Source organism: Syngnathus scovelli, chromosome 4 (assembly GCF_024217435.2).
Source record: "Syngnathus scovelli strain Florida chromosome 4, RoL_Ssco_1.2, whole genome shotgun sequence".
Lineage (NCBI taxonomy): Eukaryota > Metazoa > Chordata > Actinopteri > Syngnathiformes > Syngnathidae > Syngnathus > Syngnathus scovelli.
Window position 1 is genome coordinate 18409049 of NC_090850.1, and position 14266 is coordinate 18423314.

Sequence of the window (14266 nt, forward strand, 5' to 3'; positions counted from 1 at the left end):
TTGAGATTCATCTCTCGCAGGTATACTACTTACCGTCCTCGAGCATGTCAACAGTAACGGGCAGGGACGGGCGACTTGCTCCCATGGGGGAGTAGGCCACCACGAAGAAGGCGTACGCCGTGTGGGGGAGAAGATCCCTGACGAGATATTCCGTGGTGTCGTTGTTCATCGCAAACTGGTACTCCACGTTGTCTGTATCTGAGCAGTAATACAAATCAAGTGATGACAGCACGACACGAGTATGGTCCCAATTTTTTCCCCCCCACCTGCGGCTCGCTGGCAGTGCACAGAGTAGCCGATGATTTGGTCCGAGTTGTACTCTGGTTTCTCCCACATGAGCAGGGCGGTGGTGCTGGAGTAAGGGGTTACCGAGAGGCGTTGAGGTGGGCTGGGGAGGCCCTCCCTCACAATGACAGTGAGTTTGGCGGTGGCGCAGGCGGTGCCCAGGCCGTTGTCGGCGATGCATTGGTAGTAGCCGGCGTCCTCCAGTGCCAGCTGATTGATAAGCAGGACGCCGGGATTTTGGATCTTGGCACGACGCAGGGAGCGGATTGGCTTGCCGTTCTTCAACCAGCGCAACACCGGGGTGGGCTCTCCGGAGCTGTTGCACACAAACCTGGCCGTGTTTCCCCGGGAGAGAGACACCGTCTCCGGTGGCTGAAGAATGACTGGAGGGGCTGGTGAGACAGGCAGACTTGTGTCCCAATCATGTTTTGACCTACATTGCTCTATCTGGAAAAAAAAATGCTTGAGTAATCCCATCTCCAGGTTTCATTAATTTAATGCCAAGTGGGTCCAGCCTTGAGAAAGTCTTTTATTACTGGACTTCTCTTGTTTTTTTCCAGGGCCTATTACATTTTGTAGCCTATTGTGTCGCTGGAATTGGTTCAAACAAATGGGAGCTATTTCTTGACTGTGTTCCCTCCCTAGAGAATCGTTGGCATAATAGCAAATGTTCTGTTCAATTATTTGCTGCCTTTAGCAGTAGAGGCTGATATAAACAGAGGTTAAGTGACAAACGTGGAATGAAACTAAGAAAACGTGGTGACAACTACTGTTTTACTAAAATGTCAGTTTTATAAGTGCTAAGTAATATTTTCTGTTGGCACAGCTTATATTCTTCATGCACAAATACAGCTGGTTTAACTTAATTTGACATCTACTTCATTGTACTTATGTCTACCAGCTTATCAAAAAATATATTATATTTTGGTCAATATTGCTGTTCAAATTGTTATGGTACCATGTCTCCCAGACCTGTCACTTGTGGAACACAATTACAGCTCCACACTGTTCAATTATTTGCTGACTGATGCTATCAAAACCCCGAGAGGCATTTGTCACTTACCAGGCACATGCAGTACAGCAGCAGCGGTAACAAACTCCCTGGTGCGAGGCTTGTTGGCCCTGCACACGTAGATTCCCCCATGGTGGCTCCTCGTGTCTCTGATCACCAAGTTAGTCGCGAGGACAACCACGTCTGTGGAAATGGGCTTCCCATCTGATCAAGCAAATAAACACTTTTAGTTATAAGAAGCCACCATCCGGTGATCTGTTGGTTTGTTGGGTTAGAATACTAGCATACAGCTAATAAAATACATAGAACAAAACGACAGTGGTAAAAATATGTGGGAGAGTTTTGTGTGCTTGAACTTGACATGACAAATCACCTATGGAAAGCACCGCATAATAGAACAATGGAACAATTGAGATGTCATTCATTATTTGTGAAACTTAGAGTTTAGAATGCACACATTTCTGGGAAGACAATGAGTGAGTAATCGACAGCAGAGGGGATGAAGGCCGATTATTGTGTCAAGGCATGGGGTGGTTTACCTAGTCTGCTCCAGGACACCAGCGGCTTGGGTTGGCCCTGCGCCATGCACTCCATCACGGCTGGACGGCCGAGCACCACCGTTGCGTTCTGAGGCGGAGCCACGATCGTAACTCTGTTCAGGGCTTCTGCGGAGCCTGGAGAAAAGGACACAGTAGTGCTCTCTTGAAATCACTTGATTGTTATTGTTCTTTCAGCCAATATCATAATTTTGACGAGGCTCTCCATATCGGTTATCCTCCACTACTAACAATATTCTCAGGTACTGTCGGGGGAAACTTGAACAACAACTATAACACAAAGCTCGGCAGCGGACCGACCTGTGCTGACAGTGAGCCGGGACGCGTGACTGATATCCCTCCCGGCAGAGTTGGATGCAACGCAGCGGTAGGCGCCCTCATCCTCCCTGGTAACCTCCAGAATCTGGAGCACACCATTAGGAAGGGAAATGAACCTGCTTCACACAAGGGGAAGATGAGAAAAAGAAAGACGAGTTAGAAGCTCAATACAAAACAACGCACGGGGAGTCGACACGGCCGAGTCGAGTCGGCAGGATTCCGGCTGTGTCCTATCAGGGCGTCGATAGTCTTTGTTAAAGAAGGAGACTGTTGTGTGCAGTCACAACGTGAGTTATGACTGGACTCAGTCGAGGTCTGCTCTATGAAGACGTTAAATTGAAAGATGAGCTGCAATTCCCCATGGTGTCCAGTATGAATCTATCATGATTACCATATTGCTGAAAATAAAAGCTATATATATTTGGGGACAAGGGTTCATTTGTCACACAATTTTAAACAATGTTATTAACAAGTGAAATTAAAAACAAACAAAAAGTTCCTACTGTGAACCCATGTTGATTGTCGAGGAAACGTTTTAGAATTGTTCAACACACAAATTGAACTTCTTAAAAACATTTAAATTTAAACTTTTTGAGAATCGATTAATCTCTTATTTGGTCGAGTAATTGATGATTCAGATTTTAAAAACAAGTTTTAGTTTCACAGAGGCTGTGCAAGGACATTGCTCTGCGAACATAAGAATAACAATTATTACTTTCCTAGTATTAGTCGTTTTATTTTGTTTTCAGGTCAGGTATACATCGAATCAGTGAACACTGGCCAATTTCCAGTTCACTATTTAGAATTTTTTACGCAGTTGAATCTATCCACTGCATTTACTAAAACACTTAGTTGCACTTTGGTTAATGCTCTAAGATGCCACGAGATGGCGCCAAACCTGAGGCTTACCGGAAAGTAGCAAGTAGTTTTAAGAACCAATTCTCAGCATGCTGCTTTTCGAATTCATGTCAATCGGTTATCATCTGGCAGACAATGCAAAAAAAGGAAGAGGAGTTTCACCCAATAGTCCTTAATGAAGTTCCACTCCAAAAATCATGAGGTATCAGGAAATATTCGTTAAAACCAGAGAACCCAAGGATGGACATTACAGAAACAAAAAGAAGGTAAAATAGGACAGTGGATAAAACAAGCCAACAAAGAGGAAAAAAAAAAAAAAAAAAAGGGGCGCATCATACCAACAGTGATGGAAGACAAAAAAAAACAGCTCTTAGTGACAGGCCATTAGCAACGGCTGAGGTGGCAGAGCTTCATCTCACCCTCGAGCCCTCATAAGTGTCAAGCTGCTTGCAGGTCATGCGGGTCTACGGCAGCCATTAGTGCCGAGTCGGGCGCGAAAAATGCTGAAAACCACCAATAAATGGCCGAGACAGACCGGCTGCTAGCAAATAAGTTGCGTAGCTGCCCAAAACATAAACAACACGGCAACAAACAACTATGTATCATGTAAGATCGCCTTTAAACTTATTTGAACATGTGGTGACGACTCTAAACTTTCATTTATCTGAGAAAACTTTGACAAATGAAATGTGCCTTCTCCTTCTAAGATATGTCGCCCCAATATTAAACGATTCAATACATATTTCAAAATATTTTGAACATGAACAATTCGATAAGGTCCAATTCAATGCACTCATCTTTTAAATCCAAAATATGGTTCTACGATTCAAACAGTAAGAGTATGCCAAAAAACACATTTTGATTACCGTATTTTCTGCAGTATAAGGCGCACCGGATTATAAGGCGCACTTTCAATGAATGGCCCATTTTAAAACTTTGTTCATATATAAGATATATACATTTGGCTTGCGGGCAGGACTTTGGACATGCCTGCTGTAGTGGCTCAATATTGGTCCATATATAAGGCGCACCTGATTATAAGGCGCACTGTTGGCTTTTGAGAAAACTGGAGGTGTTTAGGTGCGCCTTATAGTCTGGTAAATACGATAATATTAGCTACAAATAGGCAAAACAGTAAAAGTTTCAAACTGTTTCTTCTCATATACAGACATTTACATTCATTACATTTACGTGTATTACTTAATATGTTCTGTGTGGCTCTGTGACATCCCATCAAATTCTTAAACCTTAAGTTAATAACCTTTGATTGACAGGAAAAAAGGACATATCACGTCATCTAATAGAATTATGGTGTTAGTGGTTAAAGGTTTCCTAGCAGCATTTATCACCTTGAAAATACAATTTAAAAAAGAGAAAAATGTTAGTAATGGAAAATAAGCCCATCATATACGGTGCATTGTATTACATTCATTGTATTCATCAAAGAGTAAAAATCACTTAGCTGAATTATCTTGATAACCAAGGTCATAGCACAAGCATAGAATGGACTTTATTTTACCATGCATTCAAGTCATAAATTCCATCAGACCCCTCTTGGAGACATTTAATAGAAAATGTGATGCATTACAATTTTGTCATTCATTAACAAGAACAAAAAAATTTAAACACTTGACATTAATGGAGTTTTAGCCAAATGACCAACATGCATCACTCGGGAATTGTCTGACTGCGAACAGTCCAGGGGATGACATTCACGGGCACATCCGTATAAAAGTGGATCATTTGCAGTCTAGACATTGCTACTTTATTGATGAATCAATTGGGCTTCTGCGGCACAAATCAGCAGCAAATCTCACAAACACAGACAAGCGAGTGAATACCATCGGTGTCGTTGCTTTATAAGTCTTAAAGCAACAGATATTTCAACACAATCGGTGGCGCACTTACAGTATAGGGGGCCAATATCAGGCCTCTATTATTCATCTTTTGAGAAAAGCGACTAATATTATTGCTACCGCCTCATTTAGACAAAATGCCATCAAAAGACATTTTTGTATTTGTGTGTGGGCAGATGCATATAATAATATAAAGGTCACGCGATAAATGGATACACACACACATATATATTTTTGAGTTACAGCAATGCCGGAACCCTGAGAGACGGGAAAAACAGTCGAAGAAAGATAATATGAGACATGATAGCAATTGAAGCTGAGTCACCTTGGGTCCTGGGGGACAGTGACTTTGTCCTTTTCCCAAGTAATTACAGGTGTGGGCACCCCATCGATCTGGCACTCAAAGCGAGCAGCCCCCCCAGCAGGCACTGTCTGAAGTGAAGGTTCCTGACGGAAGGATGACAGACCTGCGAAAGGAGAGCATGTCGGTTACACGATGTGATGTTGGTCGTTCGCCAGGTGACGCGATGCAATTATCTCAAATCCCTTTCCAACAGCGCCAATATAGGAAGAAGATGAATTCGAATGGCAGCGTGGTCAGGCATTTCCGACATCCAGTTGTACCTTCTACCTCAATTCACAAACAAACGAAGAGTGTATTTTTCTTATATCATTCAATTTATAGAGACTCAGAAGAATGGAAAATGTGAAAACAAATTATCAGAATACTTGAGGAATATGAATACAGTGGGGCTGCAATTAAGACTTATTTTGATAATAAATAACTCAGTTAATTACATTGTGAATTGTTTATTCATACAAACATTAACATAGTTTATCTTCCTCACCTTGCTAATAAAATTAGCCATTTGCACTTGAATGTTAATCGTGCACACAGGGATCATTGACTTTTGCCTCTGAAACATCATTCTTTTTAATAAGGCACTTGTTCTCAGCTTTGGTTTCTACCAAATAGCAACTTTCAAAAGTTTTCTCTGCACCGCGTTCAGACTAAGTGAAGTTAAACGTTGTGATTGGGACAAAGCGCTGGGATTTAATCTAGTGTGGCGGGATTACTTGGTCTCTTTAGACGGAATTTGTTGGCAGGGCTCCAGTGTTCACAGCTTCGCACTTTCACACGCAGGGGGGAATGTTTTCTGCTAGATGACGCTGAGCACTAGGGGGCAGCACTAAGCACGATGACTGGGGGGTGGATTCAAAGAGATTTTACCTTTGACCCCTTCCTGTGGGCTTTTTTGAAGGGGGGAACAAAACTATTTGGCCCGCGGCCCTTTTGGAAACACAAGAGGGAAATTCCAATGTATTCATTCCTAACTAAAATGACACTTTGACAATCATTGAATGATGTTTTTCAGTCTGTTCTACCAAGTATCAAGTACAAAAATAATATTAGATAATTGGTACTAAAGTGGTGTATTTTGATTTTACTTGTAGTACTGGTGAAGTTAAATTCTCTGCTAATTGTGCAGACTCATCAATTCTAAGTGCAAAGTGCGCAGACGATTACATGTTTTTTGTCTTTGGCTAACAGCCAAACGGTTTGCACATTTTCTAAAACTGATAATGGAAAGAGTGTGTGTGTATGTGTGTGTGTGTGTGTGTGTGTGTGTGTGTGTGTGTGAGAGAGAGAGAGAGAGAGAGAGAGAGAGAGAGAGAGAGAGAGAGAGAGAGAGAGAGAGAGAGAGAGAGAGAGAGAGAGAGAGAGAGAGAGAGAGAGAGAGAGAGAGAGAGAGAGAGAGAGAGAGAGAGAGAGAGAGAGAGAGAGAGAGAGAGAGAGAGAGCATATTGGGCATATTTTTGTAGCTCAGGATGAATGTCATTTTGTGATTTTTGATGATTTGAAAATAATGTGATCAGATCAGGACAACTGTATTTTTAATGTGGACGAATACTCATTATGTTAGCATGTTATTTACAAGTTACAACAGCTTGACGCTGGACTGAATTATTTCCCAAATATTTTTTTTTCATTTGAGAGCTATAGATGAATTGAGTTTGTTCTTTGAGATGCTAGTTTTCATCGCATAACCTTTTCATTTAATAACTCACAATTGGCCGACTGAGACACCATTATTCTTAACAACTGGACACAGCTTAAAAAAATCTTTTCAGAGAACTGGCATTGATTTTTGTTTGGCAAACTTTACAGGACAAGCTGATGATTAAACTTCAGCTTCCATCTATTACATCATTATGTAAACACATCAACTATATCGGCACCAAAGTGTGTGTGTTAAGTTGAGTGTGTAAAGTTGAACAGCTGACCAGAGAGAGGGCACGGTATCATCTATTAAATCTTTTCCCAAGACGCAATGCATTGTGTTTTGGAATTTATCGAGTCCACCAGAGTCCTATCAGAGCTCGCACCCTTGCATACATGTCATATCATTTACATGTTCTTCTAATGGTTTTTAATGGCTGACACCATCGTAATATTTGCAGTATGACTTCACCCTGTCTCCGTGTCAGTGTCAGCCAGCGGCCCCACTCTTTGGCCCCTTAGCTATCGGATTGCAGCTATTTGCCCCCCCCCCACTCCCACCTCCACTTGTGCAAGCATCCATTCAATGACCTCTTTTTTTTGAGTGAGTGATAAACAATGAAACCCAATCAAACATTGCGCTGGTTTGGTATGAAAATGTGGAGCAGTAACTGGGAGTACCGGGACAGACGGATGTGATGGTGCCAAGTATCAACTTGAAAAATGGAGCCAAACCCTCATTTGATTTGTGGGAGGTAGTGTTGATAAAATGTTTGACGGAGTGATTTAACAAATTATATTAGCTAGCTTGCTAGTAGACTACAACATGCTAACCATTTCATCATCACAGGAGCAGATATGTGCTATTAATTAGAACACCAGAAAAGTGAATTTATTACCCGGTTGTCAACAATGTCTAAATTTCCAACATATTTTGGAATCAGTTTACTGGATGAATTTTCAGATAAGCCGATCTCCACTCTCGGGGAGCACGCAAAACGGATTTGAAACCTGAATTTCACAACTGTGATGCAGATGAGCTAGGCACTAAATCACATCTTCCATTAAAAAAACTCACAGTATGGAATAGCATCCAATATTCAGCAAGCTTAAGATGGGAATGAAGATATAATTACACTCGCTTTGGCAGGCCATAAGGGGCAAGGTTAACTAGGCCAATGAATGTCAAAAGCTGTTTTTGACTATTATGGAAAGCAATATGCAGGCCATATGTTGTTGCTTCCGTTTCCATTCAAGTCCACACTCCCGTTCACATTCCCGCATATGGCACCACTGGGAAAAGTCAGCGCGGCAGGTGGCTTGGGTAATACCCTTTCGCAGATGCGATGTGAGATATGTTGTTTTTTTTTCCAGCAAAAAGGAGAACATCCGCTCAATGTCAATGTTGAAGCACTTTGCCGTCGACCTCTCAATGCGCTGATCAAATCTCCCCCCGTAGAACTGCCGCAGCTGATTTAATTCAAACACCGCATGTACACAAACAGATTGAAGGTCACACGTAATGGTCTCGGAGACCTTTCCCTTCACCATGACTACTTGCCGGCACCATCCGCCTCCCCTCCATTCACATGACGGAGCCCCCGCGTCCCCTATCCTCTGTGCCCGCCCGCCCGCCTTATTGTCCCTTAAACAAGAGGTCCTTATAAATAGGCATGTGACAGCTGACAAAAGCGCGGGCATCGGCAAAGTACACGGTCTCGTTTTACACAAAGCTAATGACTCAATAAAGACTACCTCCTAAGAGCTGCTGACAAAGAGGCCCTCCTTGGTGGGGACTATTAAAAAGCTACTGTCTGTCCTCCCGTCTCACCAAGAGACGACGATCCTACTCCGAGTGACGAACACCTGCGGACATTCTTTCATAACCTTTCCTGACTGTTGCGTTTGAAAGAATGCGCTTGTTGAGAGTCCTTTTTTTAATGGCAGCCTCTCACGCTTCAAACACATTTAATTCACACTTATTAAAACAAACTTCTTAAAGTATTCCCCAGCACCTGTTTGCACTCGCTCACTTGCAAAGTTCTCCAAAGAGGTGCAGCGTACTTTGGAATTAGCATACATGCTAAGTAATTATATAACGACTTCTACTGTAACACTCAGAGAGCAGAAACACACAAACAGAGCTTGCAACAATACTCACAAGTATAAATTTTCTGCTCAGCGAGAGCAAAAGAAAAACTAGTTGGGGACCTTATCTGCCTCTTCTTGGTCTTAATTATGCTGTATTACTTTCAGTAATGCTGTACAATAAATACAATAATAATTAATACAATACAATAAATTAATATACCCCAAGCACAAAACACTTCTCAATCCTTCCCCACAAAAAATGCTTTAGCAGTCTGTGTCCAAAAATGTTGTGAGAAAAAAGTGACAAACCAGTGAGCTAGCACATAAGTGTGCTCCAAAAGCAATTCACTACTAAAAACATGACTGATGAGTGTTATATAAAAAATACTTGTGGGACAGAGGTTTTGTTGTCACAGTTAAAAAAGAAAAAATAGGGAATGTTTGCACGTGTTAGTGGCACATTTTTATTATTCCTAAATATATAAATCCATCTTTGATGAGAAATGAGCCGATTTAGCAATTATTTTCATAACTTTCCCACTATTGTGGCTAAAGAGAGCAATTGATTCATAGATCATGAAGAATTCTCTGTGCTGTATGGAAGTCATTATTGATTTATTTTGTCTGGAAACAATTTGGGCCATATGGAGTGTGCTTCCAGAAGCATTATTCCGATGTACCTTGGGAAATAGATACACACCCCAATTGCCACTGCTCTATCACCAACGAGCCTTCTCAAGAAAAAAACTTTTCTGGTTAATATGCACATCGCAGGGGTGTTAAACTCTGGCCTGCGGGCCAAATTTGGCCCGCAGTGTAATTATATTTGGCCCGCGAAGACAAATTGTGCATGAACTTTGTGTCAATACTACCATTTCAAATTGTCTTCACTTGAAACAAAAAATAAATCTTGCTAGTTTTTTTATTACCATTCATCTTTTTAAAATTGTTAACAGTTTTTACAATTTTTCAAAACTAGTTAAACATCAGTTTGTTGTGTAACCTATACTGTACATAATATGAGACTTTCATACATGTATATGGGTCATAATGGCCCTCCAAAGGAAACTATGAGTACGATGCGGCCCGCGACAAAAAACGAGTTTGACACCCCTGGCATAGACGGTAGACAGCCACATACTCGCCAGCAGCACATTGACGGTCCGGCTGGTCAAGGCTCCATGTGCACTGGTGCTCATACAGCTGTAGCCTCCCTCCAGAGCCCGAGGGGACGCTCCATCCTCGGCGAAAAGCAGCAGGAGAAGGGAGCTGTCGCTGACATACTGCCGCGAGTCGCTACCCTCCGGAGGGAGGGGCTGGCCCTCGTGCAGCCAGGTGATGTTGAGGGGCGTGTCACTGGCCCCCAGATTACAGTCCAGTGTGAGAGGGGACCCCGGCTCCAACACCACATGGCTGGGTCCGGCTCCACAGCTCAGCTCCACCGAAACAGGCTTATCTGTGAATTGGAAAAAAAAAGAACAGTAATTTCTAGAAAAGGCCCATGGTGACCTGGGAAAAGTGACTCATCTGGCCTGCGAATGAAGGCAAGGCAAGGCAAGGCGCGTTTATTTATACAGCACAAGACAATTCAAAGTGCTTTACATAAAATATTAATAGCTTTACAGAAAGATAACCAGAATCCAGCACGCTCGCCACACTCATGAGGATACACAGTTCAGAAAATGGATGGATGAGCATTGCAAACATTGTAATAAAAATTATCTAAAGTAATTAGATTACAATGTGTAAAACCAAGCAACAGTCTCGATAAATTAAAAGATAATATGCGAATGGGGATTAAAATAGACAATAAAGAATAGATTCACGAGAATGCTGCGGTAAACAATTTCAGTCCTGGTTTAAATGAAAGGATGGTTTTGTGGTATTGTGGAAGTCTGTTCGGATTCATTTTGTTCAAGTTCAAATAATAGACCTACCCCAGACCACCTGAGCGGTCCGGATGCTTCCGAGATTACTAATACATCTCGTGTGTGTTTTCGCACAATTGTGTAGCGAGGATTTGATTTGCTGTCAACTCAAACGTAACAAATTTCCCCTTCACTGATTAGATTATTGCGATTTTGGCAATCGGGCTATTTGTTATTTCATAACAACTTGGTAGCAGCCAATAGTGCTGGCAGCACACACACATACTCACACACAGATCGGCGGTGGGGTGTATCGTGGACAGAGTGACGGAGCCGAGAAGGCGGAGCTAGAAGAGCTTTGGGAATGAAACGGGCACCGCCGCTCGGAAGGATTCGGATGTCATCACCAGAACATTAAATTTAGAGAGGCCAAGTCCTAGAGCCAGAGGTGTTAGGAGATGACTCACATGATGCCACACAAGTGGCAATGGAATGAGATTTTGTGAATATTATTTATGAATAGAGGAATTGTCTTTTCGTAATCCTGTTTACGGATTGCACTGACATGAACTGGAACAAAACGTTCCAGGATACGGATTCCTCCGATTTAGTTTCACTTCATGCCTCATACGTTATACCGTGCTTCCTCAAATAGTAACTAGAGTCCCTAAATGGATTTCATTCCCAATTAGGTGCAGGGTGTCACCCACTGAAGACAAATAAACACCTGCTTCCTATTTCTAGCCATGTATCTATCCAGTTTCGAGACTTTTATCCTGTTTAAAGCTACAAGGAGTTGGAGACTCTCCCTGCATTACACATACAATTTAAAGATTAAATAATTATGAGGAGACATATTGAAAAAAGTTTAATTGCAGAAAAATAGATCAACTTTAACTTTGATGACAAATGACTGATCAAGCAACTCTCTTGGAGGAGTGTCTTTTCACAAAAGACAAAAAATATCTTATTTTCTGCCTTTGTTGGTCACACTAAATGTACTAAATGTGTGCTGTAAATAAAAACAATACACACACGTGTGTGTCATTGTAATTTTTGTTTATTAATATGGTATCAGAATTAAAAATTAAAAAATTTATAAAAAAATGAAGGAATACAAAAATTATACAATTAAAAATAAAACAATAAAAAAATAATAAACATAAAAAATACAAAATGATAAATAAAATAAAAACAAAAAACAAAATCAAGCAATCAGCACGTCTCCCGCCCAGTCAAGATGATCCTCCGTGCTCATTTGTCTACCTTTTTACTATCCCATATATGAATACATTTGTCATTTTTATAATTTCCTGCTTTGTGTTTAAATGAATAGCAGCTGACCTTCACAGTTCAACTTGGTTTATTTCCCTACTTCTTGCAAGTGCTTTTTAATATAGTTCTGTAGAAAACACAACGATCTCGAGAAAGCAAAGGGGCGGGTGTTGTGGGATGAAATCTTCGGATAAAAGGTCCTAATGACTGAAGTGAGAGATAAAAGGGAGCCGAAGACTCAATATCTGTGACGGGCGGCCAACACGTGATTGGTTTTCATAAGGAGCAAGGCTAGAACAGGCAAACTGGACTGTTGGAATTGCTTTAAAAGACCACTTAAATACACACACGGTGATGCTTAAAGCTGCTATCTTGTGCTTGGAAGGCAGCCAGGTCATTGGGTTTATCCACTGCTGCATTTTCCACCATTACTCTTCATCCATTATGCACCAACATCTGTTGAATTATCTCAACTTTGAAGAAGCGCTTGCATCACATTCCCTAAAAATTGCAAATTTATTGATCCTCATAAATGAATCGGCTGCTCTATCTTCTCCGGGATGGATGCTCTGTTTTATTTTATGGCCTATTCTGAGAGCGGGGAATGAATCTTTATGAGAAATTGTGACACGTCTGCCTCCTGTTCCTCATTTATCTTTAAACAGAAAGATATTGTTTTTGCATAATCTATTGTGTCAAGTTCTTGTTATGGTAGTGACGGACAGTTTTTACCCAAGAAATCGCCAAACAGAGCTTTGTTTCTACGCATCCCTCTTATAGCGCATTCTAGAAGTCTCCGACTTTACTCTTGTGAACACATTCTTCACACACGCACACACATCAATGTCCTGAATCTTTCTCTCTCTTACTCTGGTGTTGGATTAATTACGTTAATGGGAGATGGAATTTTCCCCTTGATTAAATGAGGCCTGACCCCCCGCCTTCACTTCCTGATGAAGAGGCTGGGTAATTCACAGAAAGGCTGCATGATGCTCTCAAAACACACACACACACATACACACACAAGCACATGATGGAGACAACATATACATTTTGTGCATTTAAATGCAACCCAAGGCACACACGTAAAGATTATTTCAGAGGCCAATATGCTCCAAAGCTCCTGATCCGCATTTCAAATGCAGTAATTCAGTGTCATTAAGTCATTAAAACAACCATTACCCAGCTCAATGAGAACTTGGCAAAAGGCAAGGGATTGGGAACTATTTGTGTTTGATAAGCAGTGCGTGATGAAACAGATGTGCCGAAAAATGGTCCTTCCGTTTTTGCTTGTTTGGTGGTCTTTTCATCAGAAGTGTATGCTCTATTGGGTTGTGGTCAACTAAATGAGCTACCAAAATATATTTTATTTACTGAAATTATTTTACCTCGCATTTTGGTAGCATTTGGCTGAATTATGCATTATCTATATACGAATTGTGGAATTCTAAACTTTTTTGTTTCAGATCTTCATTGAGGACCTTGAACCTTTCCATTGTTCTGATTATTAATCAATTGAACGAGTTGAATATAAGCCTTAAAGAATATAAACTGTCTTTTTCGTTTCGTTTATTTCAAACGTGGAAAAAATAAGATTACTTAACCATAAATCATATTCACATGCCTGAAAAGAAGTGGGAAGAAGTACTGTCCACATACTTCTTGACCAAAGTGTATTGTTACATAAGAGCATAAAACCTAGATAACACACCGAGATTGACATGGCCTACTAGAGACCACATGGGACTCAAACACCCCATGTATACACACATACACAGTCCAGACAACTTCAAATGACCTGATTTTGTGGACATATGCAGCACACACATGCATGCTCACACGCACACACACAAGCAGTATATTAGTTAATGAAGCCATCAAAGTGCATGTATGCCCTTTCGATAAGTGCCAGTGTCGCTGTTAAAAAGCACAGTGGAGGGGAGGTGGGATGGTGGGGGTGTCCCTGAAGTACTCATTTTGCCATTTTACACAAGACAAGAGGGAGATTGCTGAAAAAGGACAAATTCCACTAACAAATATGTAATAAATTATTCTAAAGGTATTGTGCATGACTAAATAGGAACAAGATATCGTAAAATAGAAACATCTAGGTGAGAGCAAAAAAACAAACATCCTGATAATTC

General features: G+C 41.2%; 1 protein-coding gene across 3 annotated transcripts in view; it reads right to left on the minus strand.

The window, feature by feature from the left end:
• The window catches only part of igdcc4 (immunoglobulin superfamily, DCC subclass, member 4), a 41554-nt gene that overhangs the window by 9845 nt on the left and 17443 nt on the right, over positions 1-14266 (minus strand). For 2 of the 3 annotated variants that reach the window (XM_068650510.1, XM_068650509.1), the window contains exons 2-8: positions 10121-10435; positions 5212-5353; positions 2155-2291; positions 1837-1971; positions 1349-1501; positions 267-677; positions 34-198 (exon numbers count right to left, since the gene is read on the minus strand). In XM_068650510.1, coding sequence (XP_068506611.1) covers positions 34-198; positions 267-677; positions 1349-1501; positions 1837-1971; positions 2155-2291; positions 5212-5353; positions 10121-10435 — 1458 coding nt within the window. The remainder of the gene's footprint in view (positions 1-33; positions 199-266; positions 678-1348; positions 1502-1836; positions 1972-2154; positions 2292-5211; positions 5354-10120; positions 10436-14266) is intronic. The other variant, XM_049717321.2, reaches the window with a different exon arrangement.